Genomic DNA, 11,964 nt, shown 5'->3' with positions numbered 1-11,964 from the left:
GCCAACCACTAGACCAGGCTGCCCAGAGCCACGTCCAGTCTGGCCTTGAATGCCTCCAGGGACGGGGCATCCACAACCTCCCTGGGCAACCTGTTCCAGCGCGTCACCACCCTCTGTGTGAAAAACTTCCTCCTAATATCTAACCTAAATCTCCCCTGTCTCAGCTTAAAACCATTCCCCCTTGTCCTATTGCTATCCACCCTCACAAACAATCAATCCCCCTCCTGTTTATACGCTCTCTTCAAGTATTGGAAGGCCACAATGAGGTCTCCCCGAGCCTTCTCTTCTCCAGACTAAACAAGCCCAGTTCCCTCAACCTTTGCTCATAGGAGAGGTGCTCCAACCCTCTGATCATCTTGGTCGCCCTCCTCTGCACTCATTCCAAGAGCTCCATAGACTCAGTTATAGCAGCTCCATCCATCCTCTTCCTCTGCAAGTCCTGAACAGCAGAGGTTTATGCCAGTTCCATGAAATTAACAGTAAGAGACAATGGCTGTAATGGCTGGATGTCTTAGTGGAAGGTGTCACTGGCCATGGTAAAGGGGGCTGGAACTAGATGATCTTTAAGGTCCCTCCTAACCCAAGCCATTCTATGATTCTAAATCACATCTTGGGTGTTCTAGTTGGACACCAGGAAAAGCTTTTTCATTGAACGACAGTGCAGCATTTGAACTGGTATCTAGAGGAACGAATAAATCTCCAGCTTTGGAGGCTTTCAAGACTCCATTAGACAAGACTGTGGTGATGTGATGTGGCACTGGTGATACTTCAGCTCTTCAGTTTCTGTGATTCCATGAAGAGTTTCAGTAGAGCTGGAGAGTGTTTCAGTATAACATCCACCTGATTCAATTGCATTCTATTTCCCATTCATCAGCCTGAAAGAACATCTGAGTAATTTGCTTGGTTTGTTGCTCAAGCTGTCACAAGATCTTCAGGCTGTGTTTCCTAATTAGGGAAAAGCAGATTTTGCTAATAAGAAATGTTACTAATACTGAGTATGTAGAAAGTTCTTCTCAGTGTTTGAATATGAAGAGTCATAGATCATCTTCTCAGCTAGCTTGTGCTCCAAAGAGCAGTTTATTTCTAAATACAAGACTTCGAATGAAATAGACCCATGAAAACATGGTCTCAAAAACATTAGGGACACCGGAAACAACAGATTTTATGTCACCCATCCAGGGCCTAGTTCTGCTGTACTGGTTAGCAAGTACGTAAATATGAGCGAGGTCTCTTGCAAAATGTGCATTTGCCCACAGTTTCCCTGCCCAGGAAGATGTTCAGGACTTTGACAGCCTAAGGATGTTTGTTAGCACTATAATACAAGGTCCCACAGGAGGTTCCCGAGAGCCTAGCCAAGCACAAGTCAGCCGTTATTGCCAGATTTTCACAGAGCCTCCTGAAGGTGATGAGGGCTTGATCTTGTTTGTCATGTGTTTACAGAGGTTCAGTGTCATCTCACTTGCCAATTATTTGTGTTGGTGGAGTCCCAGTAGTAAATGGAATGGAAATGAGTTGTGAAGCTGCCTGATCCAGGTTTCCTGCTCAGCACAAGGCTAATGCTGCCCTTTTCTTCCTCTGTGCAACTCATGGTTTACTTATGCTAAGTTGTGTCTCCTTTCAGATGAAGGCTTTGGTCACCCACGGAGTGAAGAAGTTAAATGCATGACACATCTCTAGATAAGGATCCCAGCAGGCTGAGATTTGTATCTCATGACTCTAACAGGTGCTCATGAAGAAAAAGTAACGAAAGTCTGTTTCTCTTACATATACTGTCTCCTGTAAACCTCTGTTCATCTAGAACTGCATTTTGTTCTGCAGTAGCGTTGCATTGCTTGAGTTTGTATTAAGGGCAGTTTGCTGAACTCTCACTGAGGCATTTTAATTTTTGCACTTAAAATGTCATGAACACAAGAAAGTAATAATAGTAGTAGATAAAGTATGAAGTATATATTGTGTGAAATGACAAACAGAAATGATGCTAAGAAATGCTGAAGTTAAGAGTTAGATGGCTGTTTGACTGAGCATGTGCTCCCTTGCTGTCCAGTCCAACAATCAGCTAGCTACGCATGGTTTCTAAAACGTAAGTTTTGTTCACCATTAATAATAGATTGCTCTTTTCTTTCACCTTCTCCATCCAGTTTACTTGAAAAACAGCTTGAAATAATCTCACCCTACAGTGCTGGAATGAATTCTGCAGTCCACTTGCTTTCTCTGACCACACATACATTGACTATTGACCACAGTTACTGTGCCTGGATGAGCTCAAGCTCAACTGGAATTTTTGCATTCAGTTTAATATGCTGGCAGCCAAGGTTCATTTTCTGTGATAAGATGCTTTGGAATAGCATTTGTCTTATATTTATGTTCCTTGCTACCTTGAAAATGATCCTTGGGCTTCTTAGAGATAGAGATGTAAACATTAAGCTAGATGGCCAGATATGAGACTGGAGGAGGAGGAGGAAATGGCAGTAGCCTGGGTACATTGAGGATGGAGCATGTGCAGAATCAGATTGGGATGGTATCATCTGTGGAAAACTTTATAAAAGAATGTGTTTTTCTGCCATCCCTCCCAAGAGCTGCAGTTGCTTCAGACCAAATTAAGTAAAAACAAATGATGTCCCCAGACAGAGTGTCTCAGCCTTTGCCACCCTAAGGAAGAGCACAGGTGGAACAACGCCTCATTTACCATTGCACTGGGAACAAGAAGAGGCAACAAATACACGACTTTCAGAAGTCAACATCAGTGCATTTCAGTAAGGCCCCAGAGTGCTGTGATCCATGTCCCGAGAGCAGTTGGGCACTGCCAAGCTTCTTCAAAGACTGTGGGAGATGCAGATACTCCTTTTCCTTCCAGATGAGCCCCTCAGGCTACGGGTTATCATCTGGCTCTCAAAACAACTACAACAACATTTTAATTAAATCTGCAGAGACTCCCACAAAGTTGGCCAAATTAATCTGAAACTAACTTCCAATAATGTAAGAGTTGTACCTGCAAGATTTATTCTCTGAAAGGTCAGCAGCTTGTTTTGAGCAACTGGGGAAGACTTCCAGAGTTGAGGTGAAGGTGACTGCAGCCCACATTAAGCTCATCTGGTGTGACGCATATACTTCTTTCAAATGACTGGGGTGTGCTTTTGCACTTCCTAATCTCCTACTGGTCCAGCTCTCCCTTTTTCTTCTCCTACCCAATATTTCTTAGGTCCTTTTTAGTGTACCAGTGTTTTTTTTTGTTTTTTTTTTTTTTCCCACTCTAGTTTGCTTTTGATTACTGATATGCAACTATTTCATATTTGTTCTCTTGCTCTACGGCAATATGAGGCCATGCCATTCTGTATCACTGAGTCCTGTCATTTTAGTCTCATGCAATCATCTTGTTGAGGACTTGACTGACTTTTTAGGTGTGGTAGAGTGGTTACAGTGTGAGACCTTATGTGGGTACCTGTCACATGGTGAGAGGAAAAGTTGAATAGGGCATCTAACAGGCAGGTCAAGTTTTTCAGAATTAATGAAGGGTAATGGCTTCCCCTGAAGGGCTGAGAAAGGATGAGGGCATTTGTATAGATCCCTTCACAAAGACAAGTAGATGCTCGGGAAAGCTGAAATCCCAGAATAATCATGAAGCTAGTTCTCAATCAGATAAAAAGCCCTTAGATCTGTCTTAAGGATGCCATCCTTCTTTAGTTCCTTTACTTTCTTTCTCATCTTAACCACAAGAGTTTAAGTTAGTATTTTCCGGGGCCTGTAGGTTAATTTTCAGTTTGCCTGCTATTTTCAAACATTTTCACTTGCTGTTTTCAGTTTAAGTGTTTTCATCCTCTCTTTACTTTCCTTTTTACATTTGCATTTTCTGTCTCCAGTCTTGGAGCAGGTTTTTTTTTGTGACTTCATGTTTTTCCAACTACGAGAAGCTCACATGTTGGTGATAGTATTAAATGATACATATATTCAACGAGTTTCTTAGCAGAGATGCAGGACGGTGCTGTGGCTGGGCTAAAGTATGAATAAGTACAACGAAGTGAAGGAGATGCCCCACCCTAAACAAACCAAGGGGAGAAGTCAGCTGCCAGGCTGCCTAGCTCCTCCTCCTCCCCCACACCCCTTCTTCTTTTTTTTTTTTTCTCACAAAGCTCTGTTTTGGTTGCTTTATGGTTCACTATCTTTTCCAGACTGAGTTCCCAAGGCAGTGTTTACCAATCCAAACAACAGAAACTCAAGAAGAGCAAGCTGATGCTTTTCCTCATGAAGGCATATTGCTGCCAGTCATCCTACTGTTTCAGTTCCCAGTCCCCAGAAAGCTCTGAACAATATAGGAATAAAGAAACACTTTCTCCTAAAGTCTATGTGCAATTGTTTCAATGCATTGCCTCTGTGAGAACGGGTATCAGATGATACTAACATTTATTTTCACATCGCTAGAATTACACTGCCATTAAAGTGAATCTTACTTTTCATTATTCATTAACAGCAATTCCAGAAACACACCTTAAAACTGCCTTAATTTCTCTAATCAGATAACTTTTCTAAATAACGAAGCTTCCACTTGTGAGCGTGTCTGCAGTGGAACATCGAACAAGCTTCTAAAGCCCAAATCTTTGCTTTCTACTACAGTGTAATACCCACAGAGGATCAATGCTGGAATATTTTATGTGCAAAGATCTCCTAGTCAAGAAGGCACCCCAGGTGGGTTGTGATGTCAAATACCGTGGTAATTTCTTCTATTAAAACTGTATCAAGCTTGTTTGCGTGGCATTGTTCAGAAGTCCAAGTCTCAGCCAAGTTCTCCTACTGCAGACCAGGGGTCACAGGCTGCTTCTTTTGATGCTCGAGATGGCTATCAGGAGGAAACTGCCAGTCCCCATGGGGAGGAAAAATCAGCCTTCTTTGCACACATAGCCTTTTACTTTTTGAAAAGTAGCCCCACTGCAGTCTTTCTTATGCTCTCTATTCTCTTTTAGCACCGACACATTGCCTCCTGTTGCTCAGGTATTATTTTTGGCCTGCTGACAAATGGCCTGTCTATCTGGCATGCAGCTGGCTGAGCTGGAAGAGCCATTTCCTCAGCTGCCACAGGGGCTGACAGTTCCTCTACTCCAGACCTCCTGGTAACTGTCTTAGCCATTTCCATTTTTGTCCATATTGCTCCACATTATGCTTAGTTTCCCAGTAATGCTCCCCCAGCAACTTTATTATTTTTCTTGTCCTCTCTGGAGCAGGCTGATGATTTGCAGAAGTGGATGGGCAAGTTCAGCGTTGCTTTTTTTTTTTTTCTTCTGAAGATGGAAGGGAACATCCTCTGATGTATGTTGCAATTGTTGATAGAAACAGATACGATGTGATTCATTAACCATACCTGGATTCCAAGAAACTCTTAATACAATTTTGGGCTAAGGCAGACAAGTCCCAAAGCCTTGAAGGCATATACTGAAAAAAATCACAAACACTGTTACAGAGAGTGTGGGGGAGGAGAGTAGGGCCAAATGGCAGTAAGGAAGAAGTGCATTCCTCTAACATGCTCCACACTCAAGGCACACAAACACTAATGCAACTTTTATTAACCTACTATGAATTTGGCTAAGCTGATGCAATGAATCTGCTGGGAACCTGAAAGAGGAGGAAGTATGGAGCCACTTTGACGTGCATATTCTCTTCCTCTCCTGCTAGTCATTTGTATTGTTGCTGTGTATTGTGGCACTGGGATACACGCCTTACTCCAGCTAAGCTCCCCTGCTCAGTCAGTGAACCATGTTTCAGAGGCAATGTGTAGGCGTGTGTTGAAACATTGTGGGGAGGGGTAAGTTACACGTTAATAAGCAACAGCTTATCTACACACACGCAAACTGAAACAATAATTTGCCTTATTTATTTCAGTGCAAGGCTGGGCAGTAGCTGAAAAAAAAATAGTGCATATTACTGCTGACTGCATAGTATTGGTTCCTGGGTACATGCTGACTCACCTAGGTTCACTTCCAGTCTAGCAGAAGAAAAGGGCCATCTGAAGATGGGAAAGTTGCAACAGACTTGTCAAAATAGTTCCTTGTAATTACTTTTACATTGTTACTAAGGTAGCAGAGCTTCTCATGTGGTTTGAGTTCGAGAAAAGAATAAATATAAAGAAAGAAATACCATGCAAAACCCTACATTTTATTTGATATCACAAAGAGAAAATACATATGAGTTAATTAGCTGATACTCCGACATTCTTATGGAATTTGGTAAAGAGAACAATCAACTCTGAAAAGCATTTGACCTAAACAAATTATTCTCTTTAAAGATTTACTTCCACTTATTTGTCCGATGGAATTATAAAATGATCACCTTCTAGTTGCTACCCTGTTACAGTATCAGAGATGACGTGCCATAGAGAGAATTTTTCAGGGTTGTGGTTTTATTCATTATTATACAACAATATCTAGAAATTCCAGTCAGATTCAGAATTCAGTTTTGTAAATGCTTTAAGTGTCCTGAATTATTTGCAACATTTTAAGTGGAAGAAGCATTGGGGAAGAATTTGAAATAAAACAAAACAAATAGTTGTTTAAAAGCTGAATGTTAGGAAGCTGACAGAGGGACACAAGAGGATAGACCTCACTTTCTAGTTTTAGTTCAAAGATGTTACGTGACAGGTTTAAATGATGGTAAAAAACACTTAAACACAACTAAGGCATTTAAGTTCAGCCTTATTTCAAAATTGTGACACTACAGAATCTCAGTTAGATGCCTTTAAGGAACCAAAGAAACTCCACAACTGTTTCAGTTTGTGACAGCAAAGCTCCAGAGGTACACGCAGTTCTGTTCCTGGAGGCCTCATGAAGGTAGGAAAAAGTCATAGATTCAAAGCAAGTTTTAGATGAAAAGGGACCTCTGGAGGTCTCTAGTCTGCTCCCTACTCCCAGCACTGCTAGCTCCAGAGCCAGATTAGGTTGGTCCACAGCCTGGTCCAGGCAACTTGTGAACATCTTCAAGCATGAAGACCTCCCAGCCAGCCTCTCAAGGCACCTGTTCCAATGCTCAACCACCCTTGTGAAGAGAAACATATGTTTCTTTATGGCCTTTCACACAAATGTTGTGACTATTTCACTGTGCCCATCTGAGAGTATTCTGTCTCTGTTCTTCCTGTGATCCCCCAGCAACGAGCTGAAGTCCTCAGATGAATCCTCCTTTGGCCTGCTTTTCAACAAGCTAAACGAATATTACTCCCTCAGCCTCTCCTTGGACATCACATGCTTCTCTTGATTTTGTTGTAATCTCTCTTGTATGAGGACACTGGTAGACACTGTTCCAGATGTGGTTTTTGTGTGCCAGATAAAGGAGAATAATCACTTAATTTCACCTGTAGGTCATTGTCTTGCTAATGCAGGCCAATATATGGTGTATTCTTAGTTCATGTTGATCTTGCTGTCCACTGGAAGGTTCTTTTCTGCAAAGCTCCCACTAGTCAGTCCCTAGATTGTACTAGAACATGTTTCAATAATAGAATTCTTCTAAATCATGTCCTGGTAAAAAATCTTAGGGTACTATAATTACTTGCTTCTGCAAAGCTATGTTAATGGAGATCCACTTTAGCACTCAGAAATCTTGACTTTATCTCTCTTTTCTACATCTCTTTAATGATATCAGTGTAAATGGCCAGGATTTAATGTAACAATGGCAGTAAATATAAACTGATTATGAATAATCTCAGACCAATCCATTGCTAAACAGTGATTTCATCTGACTCACTAAGAAATAATGGATGGTCTGAACTGGAGAAAATTCTACACACAGTTCCACACATTGGTTTAAAGCCTTTGTATTTGTTTTGCTTTGCTTTTAAGTGTGAGTTTGATTTAAACATTAACTTGATTTAAAAAGAGCAGCAATGCATTCTGTTAAGTAAATTGTTGCCATTTTGGGGTGCAAACTTGCCCAGTGAATAATCAGCTCCTTCCAGATTGTTTGGTGGAAGAAGTAATAAACTTCAGTGTTACAACGCTGCCTTCCTCTGAAGGTGAACATATATTTTCTTGCTTGCTTTACAGAAAAACTGCAAAGCCCCTTTCCCTAGGAGGTGTGGAACTGCCTGTCATTCATGCAGGAGGGCAGAGACAGTGGTGAAGAGGAAAGACCTCTGTGTTTTACTATATATAAGGACGTCGGCCATGTGAAAGATAAGAAGACATAATTCTGAAGTGCTGAAAGAAAACACTGGCTCTAGGGAACGCTCAAAACCAGAGAGTATCCAGACAGGGAGAAATAAAATCTCAGCCCAGACAGAACTGGGCACATCATCAAGAAGAAGAAGTCTGTATTTCCTTATCTTCTAACCTGGAGAAGGTATGTTGCCACTGAAGTGATCATTTTCCAAATAAAAGGAAGGGAAACCTGTTTCCTCCCCACTCTTCAGTCTTGTGTTTAGTAGAATCCTCTTAAAGTCTCAGTACCTGGAATGAAGGGAGCCCCAGCTGGTCTGCACTGATTGAACCTGCAGTCTTGAGATCACATATCTACTCCTGTTCCCTGTCAAGACCTACTGTTTGCATAGAGCATCAAGAAACCTTTATAGCTGGACTATTTGGAATAGCTATTGTGTATGTGTGTTATGCATTGATGCAGATATTTCATTCCTAGTTTTGCACCTGAGATTATATAATTTTAGATGTTTTCATTATCCACCTGTGTCCCCAAATGTTTTGAATAATGAAAAGATGTGTAGGCTTATCAGATTCACTGCTTCAACTGTATTGGTTATTTCTTTCTGGAGCTTTTTTTGGATGTCCACTTTCCAGGTAATTCCCTCTCTCCACTAATATTTCTTTACATCATCTTCAAATTTCTTTTATTTTCCCCTGATAACATTAGAACATTTTATTTAATTTTCAAACTCTTTCATAGTTAAATATAAATTTTTTAAAAAGTTATTTTATGTGAGCAAAACTCTTTAAGGAATCTCTCCTTTTATCCCAATATGCAGTAAAGTATAGAAAGAATTTGATTTATTCCTTGTAATAAATGTTGCTTTACACGATGCACATGTGAGCAATGAGCACTGTTCATCCGTGATGACTATGTATAATATATTATTATACTGTTCTCTATGCCCTTATATATACTAGATCTTTACAATTTCAACAGGTTTGTAACACTCTGCATACCTAGGAACTTTCTATTCTTCTTCTGACATGGATAGTTGCATTTTCTCCAAGTCCAGGACAATAGTTTTGTATTTTCATTAAAAAAAAGTTATACAAAGTATGTTGCCATAGATGTCTTTGGTTTTTGAGTTTGGAAACTGGTTTATGTAACTGCGGTGGGCATAAAGATAAAAGCAGCCAAAATGTTAACTCCAGTTTTGGAATCCTCATGTCTAGTCACCGACATCTTCTACTTGAAACCCTGTTTCAATACAAAATGTGAGGCAGCTCCGTGATGGGGAAAGGAGTCGGTCAGTGAGGACCTGAAATTCCCATTAATTGAAGTCGGATGCAGAGCAGAAGCTCCAGCCCACTGCCTGGTTGTTCTCATACATCCCTGGCACAAACATAGAGAACTGCAGTACTGGTGCAAATAGAGGACAAATGGATCTGCCTGGAGGTGGAAGCACCAGAAGGAGCAGTAGCAGAATATCTGTGAGTAAGGCACCTAGGTGTTGATGGCACCTAGACTAGCAGGTCATCCCAGCACACCCACACACAATTTCTTACAGCCTTCAGATCAGGATAAAGAGGCAAATGATGATTCTCATAGGCAGGACAGAATTAAGAGACTATACAGTGTCAACTCCTAGGTACCTGAGACATGTTAAAAAAATACATATAGTCATCAACAAAAGAACAACTCAAAAGAAGTGATGAAGATCCAACAGTTGGTATCCCTCATCATTAATTTCATAGCAAAGAATCCTGAGCAGATCATTTGGACAAAAATACATTGGTGATTATAAGAATACGCGAGTGAAAGTCTGCGAATTTATGCTTTACACCAAAGTCACCTCCCTCCCCATAAAATCTCACAATGATCTTTACTACACTGGCTCTACACACTTGCAACATAATTTCATATGTGGAATTGAATACCACAGGCATCAGGACAAATTCAACTATCTCCCTCTGTTTTTCTCCTTGTAGATGCCATGTGAAGGCTGCATGGAGAGGGACAATGAGAGCACTGATGCAACCATGGAGTTCCTCCTTCTTGGCTTCTCTGAGCTGTTTTGTCTGCGGGTCCTCCTCTTCCTTATCTTTCTCATCATCCATTTGGTCACACTGGCAGGGAATATGATGATCTTCATAGCTGTGGTTATGGAGCGTCCTCGTCCTCCTATGCTTTTCTTCCTCTGTCAGCTCTCTGTCATTGAGCTTTGCTACACCCTAGTCATTGTCCCTAAGGCACTCCTTGGCCTGATGGTTATGAATGGCATCACCATTTCCTTCATAGGCTGTGCTGCCCAGATGCACCTTTTTGTGGGACTTGGTGGAGCTGAATGCTTCCTCCTGGCAGCCATGTCGTATGACCGCTATGTTGCTATCTGCCAGCCCCTTCACTACGCAGTGGTGATGAGCGAGGAGCTCTGTCTTAGGCTGTCCGTAGTATGCTGTCTGGGGGGCTTTGCTGTTGCCCTGGGGTTGACAGTGGCTGTTTTCCGCTTACCTTTCTGTCAGTCACATCACATCAACCACTTCTTCTGTGATGTTCCGGCGGTGCTGCACCTGGCCTGTACACAGACCTACACCCCCGAGCTTCCCCTGCTGGCTGCCTGCGTGCTCCTCCTGCTGCTTCCCTTCCTCCTGATCCTGACCTCTTATGTGTGTATTGCTGCTGCTTTGCTACATATCACTCCCTCCCTCAGAAGGGGCAAGGCCTTTTCCACCTGCTTTTCACACTTGGCCATCACCTTGCTGCACTATGGATGTGCCTCCTTCATGTACATTCGTCCGAAGTCCAGCTACTCACCAGCTCGAGACAAGATGGTTTCTCTGGTCTACACCAACATTACTCCATTACTATATCCCCTTATTTATAGCTTGAGGAACAAGGAAATCAGAGAAGTCCTAAGGAAAATGTTGAGGAGGAAGAGAATAGCTCAGCTGAACTGGAGTGCTACCAGGGCTATTACAGGTGTGAACTAAATTTTAGTAGAACAAATGTTCTTGTTGGAAATGCAGCCCTGTAACTTGGCTAGACAAGGTTCTCTGTAGACTCCACTAAGGTAAATATCCAGGCAGAATGCAAGATGCATTGATATATTTTTGACAAAATGACACCTCAGCCTCCAAAAAAAAAAAAAAAAAAAAGAAAGAAAGAAAGAAAAAGAACTGAAAAAAAGCCTCTAACATAATGCTACTTGAAGGGAAATGCTTTATCAATTTGTGAGTAAGAACTTTGATCAGTTTATGGTATCACTTCTATGATCACATATGTACCCATGCTTACATTCACAGTCATCTCAGCACACTCAAAAGATCAACACAAAATTATTTAATGCTGTTGACTTGTTTTCATTATTTTTCTATCAACATGCAAGTAGATGCTGGAAACTGGGAAGTCAATAAAATTTTTTAGTCTGTTAAGTTTTCCAGCACAAAAGCCATAAACAGCACTATTAGAAGGTTACAAAAAGAAATACTGTACTTTGAAAGAAAATGGAAATTAAGCTATGATTTTCTTGAAATTTAGCATAAGGCTGCACTTCTAACATTCCACCACAAGTTAGAAGAGCATTAATGTAAACTCATCTTACTTTGAATTATTCTAGGTAATGAAAATGAAAGTGCCACTGATTTGACAGGAGCATGACTTTCCTATGAGTGTTTTACGAGAAAGATATTTCCTTTTATAGGGAGATGTTTTAGGTTTAGACTGTTCCTATGGCAACACAAAGACTCATATACAGGTCTTATCATGTAACTTTTATCAGGAAAGACTGTAACATGCAAATAAGGATGCTGGAGGCGTGTTAAAATCTATCAGCATAAACCTAACAATACT

The 11,964-nt window shown here is 41.1% G+C and overlaps 1 protein-coding gene across 4 annotated transcripts in view; it reads left to right on the top strand.

Annotated features, from left to right (window-relative positions):
- LOC110398206 (olfactory receptor 10AC1-like) overlaps positions 1 to 11,240 on the top strand; it is an 11,976-nt gene extending 736 nt beyond the window's left edge. For 2 of the 4 annotated variants that reach the window (XM_021395672.1, XM_021395664.1), the window contains exons 2-4: positions 1,622 to 1,723; positions 4,609 to 4,680; positions 8,019 to 11,240. In XM_021395672.1, coding sequence (XP_021251347.1) covers positions 10,104 to 11,105 — 1,002 coding nt within the window. In that variant the 5' untranslated portion in view covers positions 1,622 to 1,723; positions 4,609 to 4,680; positions 8,019 to 10,103 and the 3' untranslated portion in view covers positions 11,106 to 11,240. Of the gene's footprint in view, positions 1 to 1,621; positions 1,724 to 4,166; positions 4,583 to 4,608; positions 4,681 to 8,018 lie in introns of those variants that run through there. The other 2 variants (XR_002438266.1, XM_021395677.1) reach the window with 2 other exon arrangements.

Source organism: Numida meleagris, chromosome 1 (genome assembly GCF_002078875.1).
Source record: "Numida meleagris isolate 19003 breed g44 Domestic line chromosome 1, NumMel1.0, whole genome shotgun sequence".
In the NCBI taxonomy this organism is placed as follows: domain Eukaryota; kingdom Metazoa; phylum Chordata; class Aves; order Galliformes; family Numididae; genus Numida; species Numida meleagris.
Note: the sequence above shows the minus strand (reverse complement) of the source record. Positions and strands in the feature narration are given on the sequence as shown.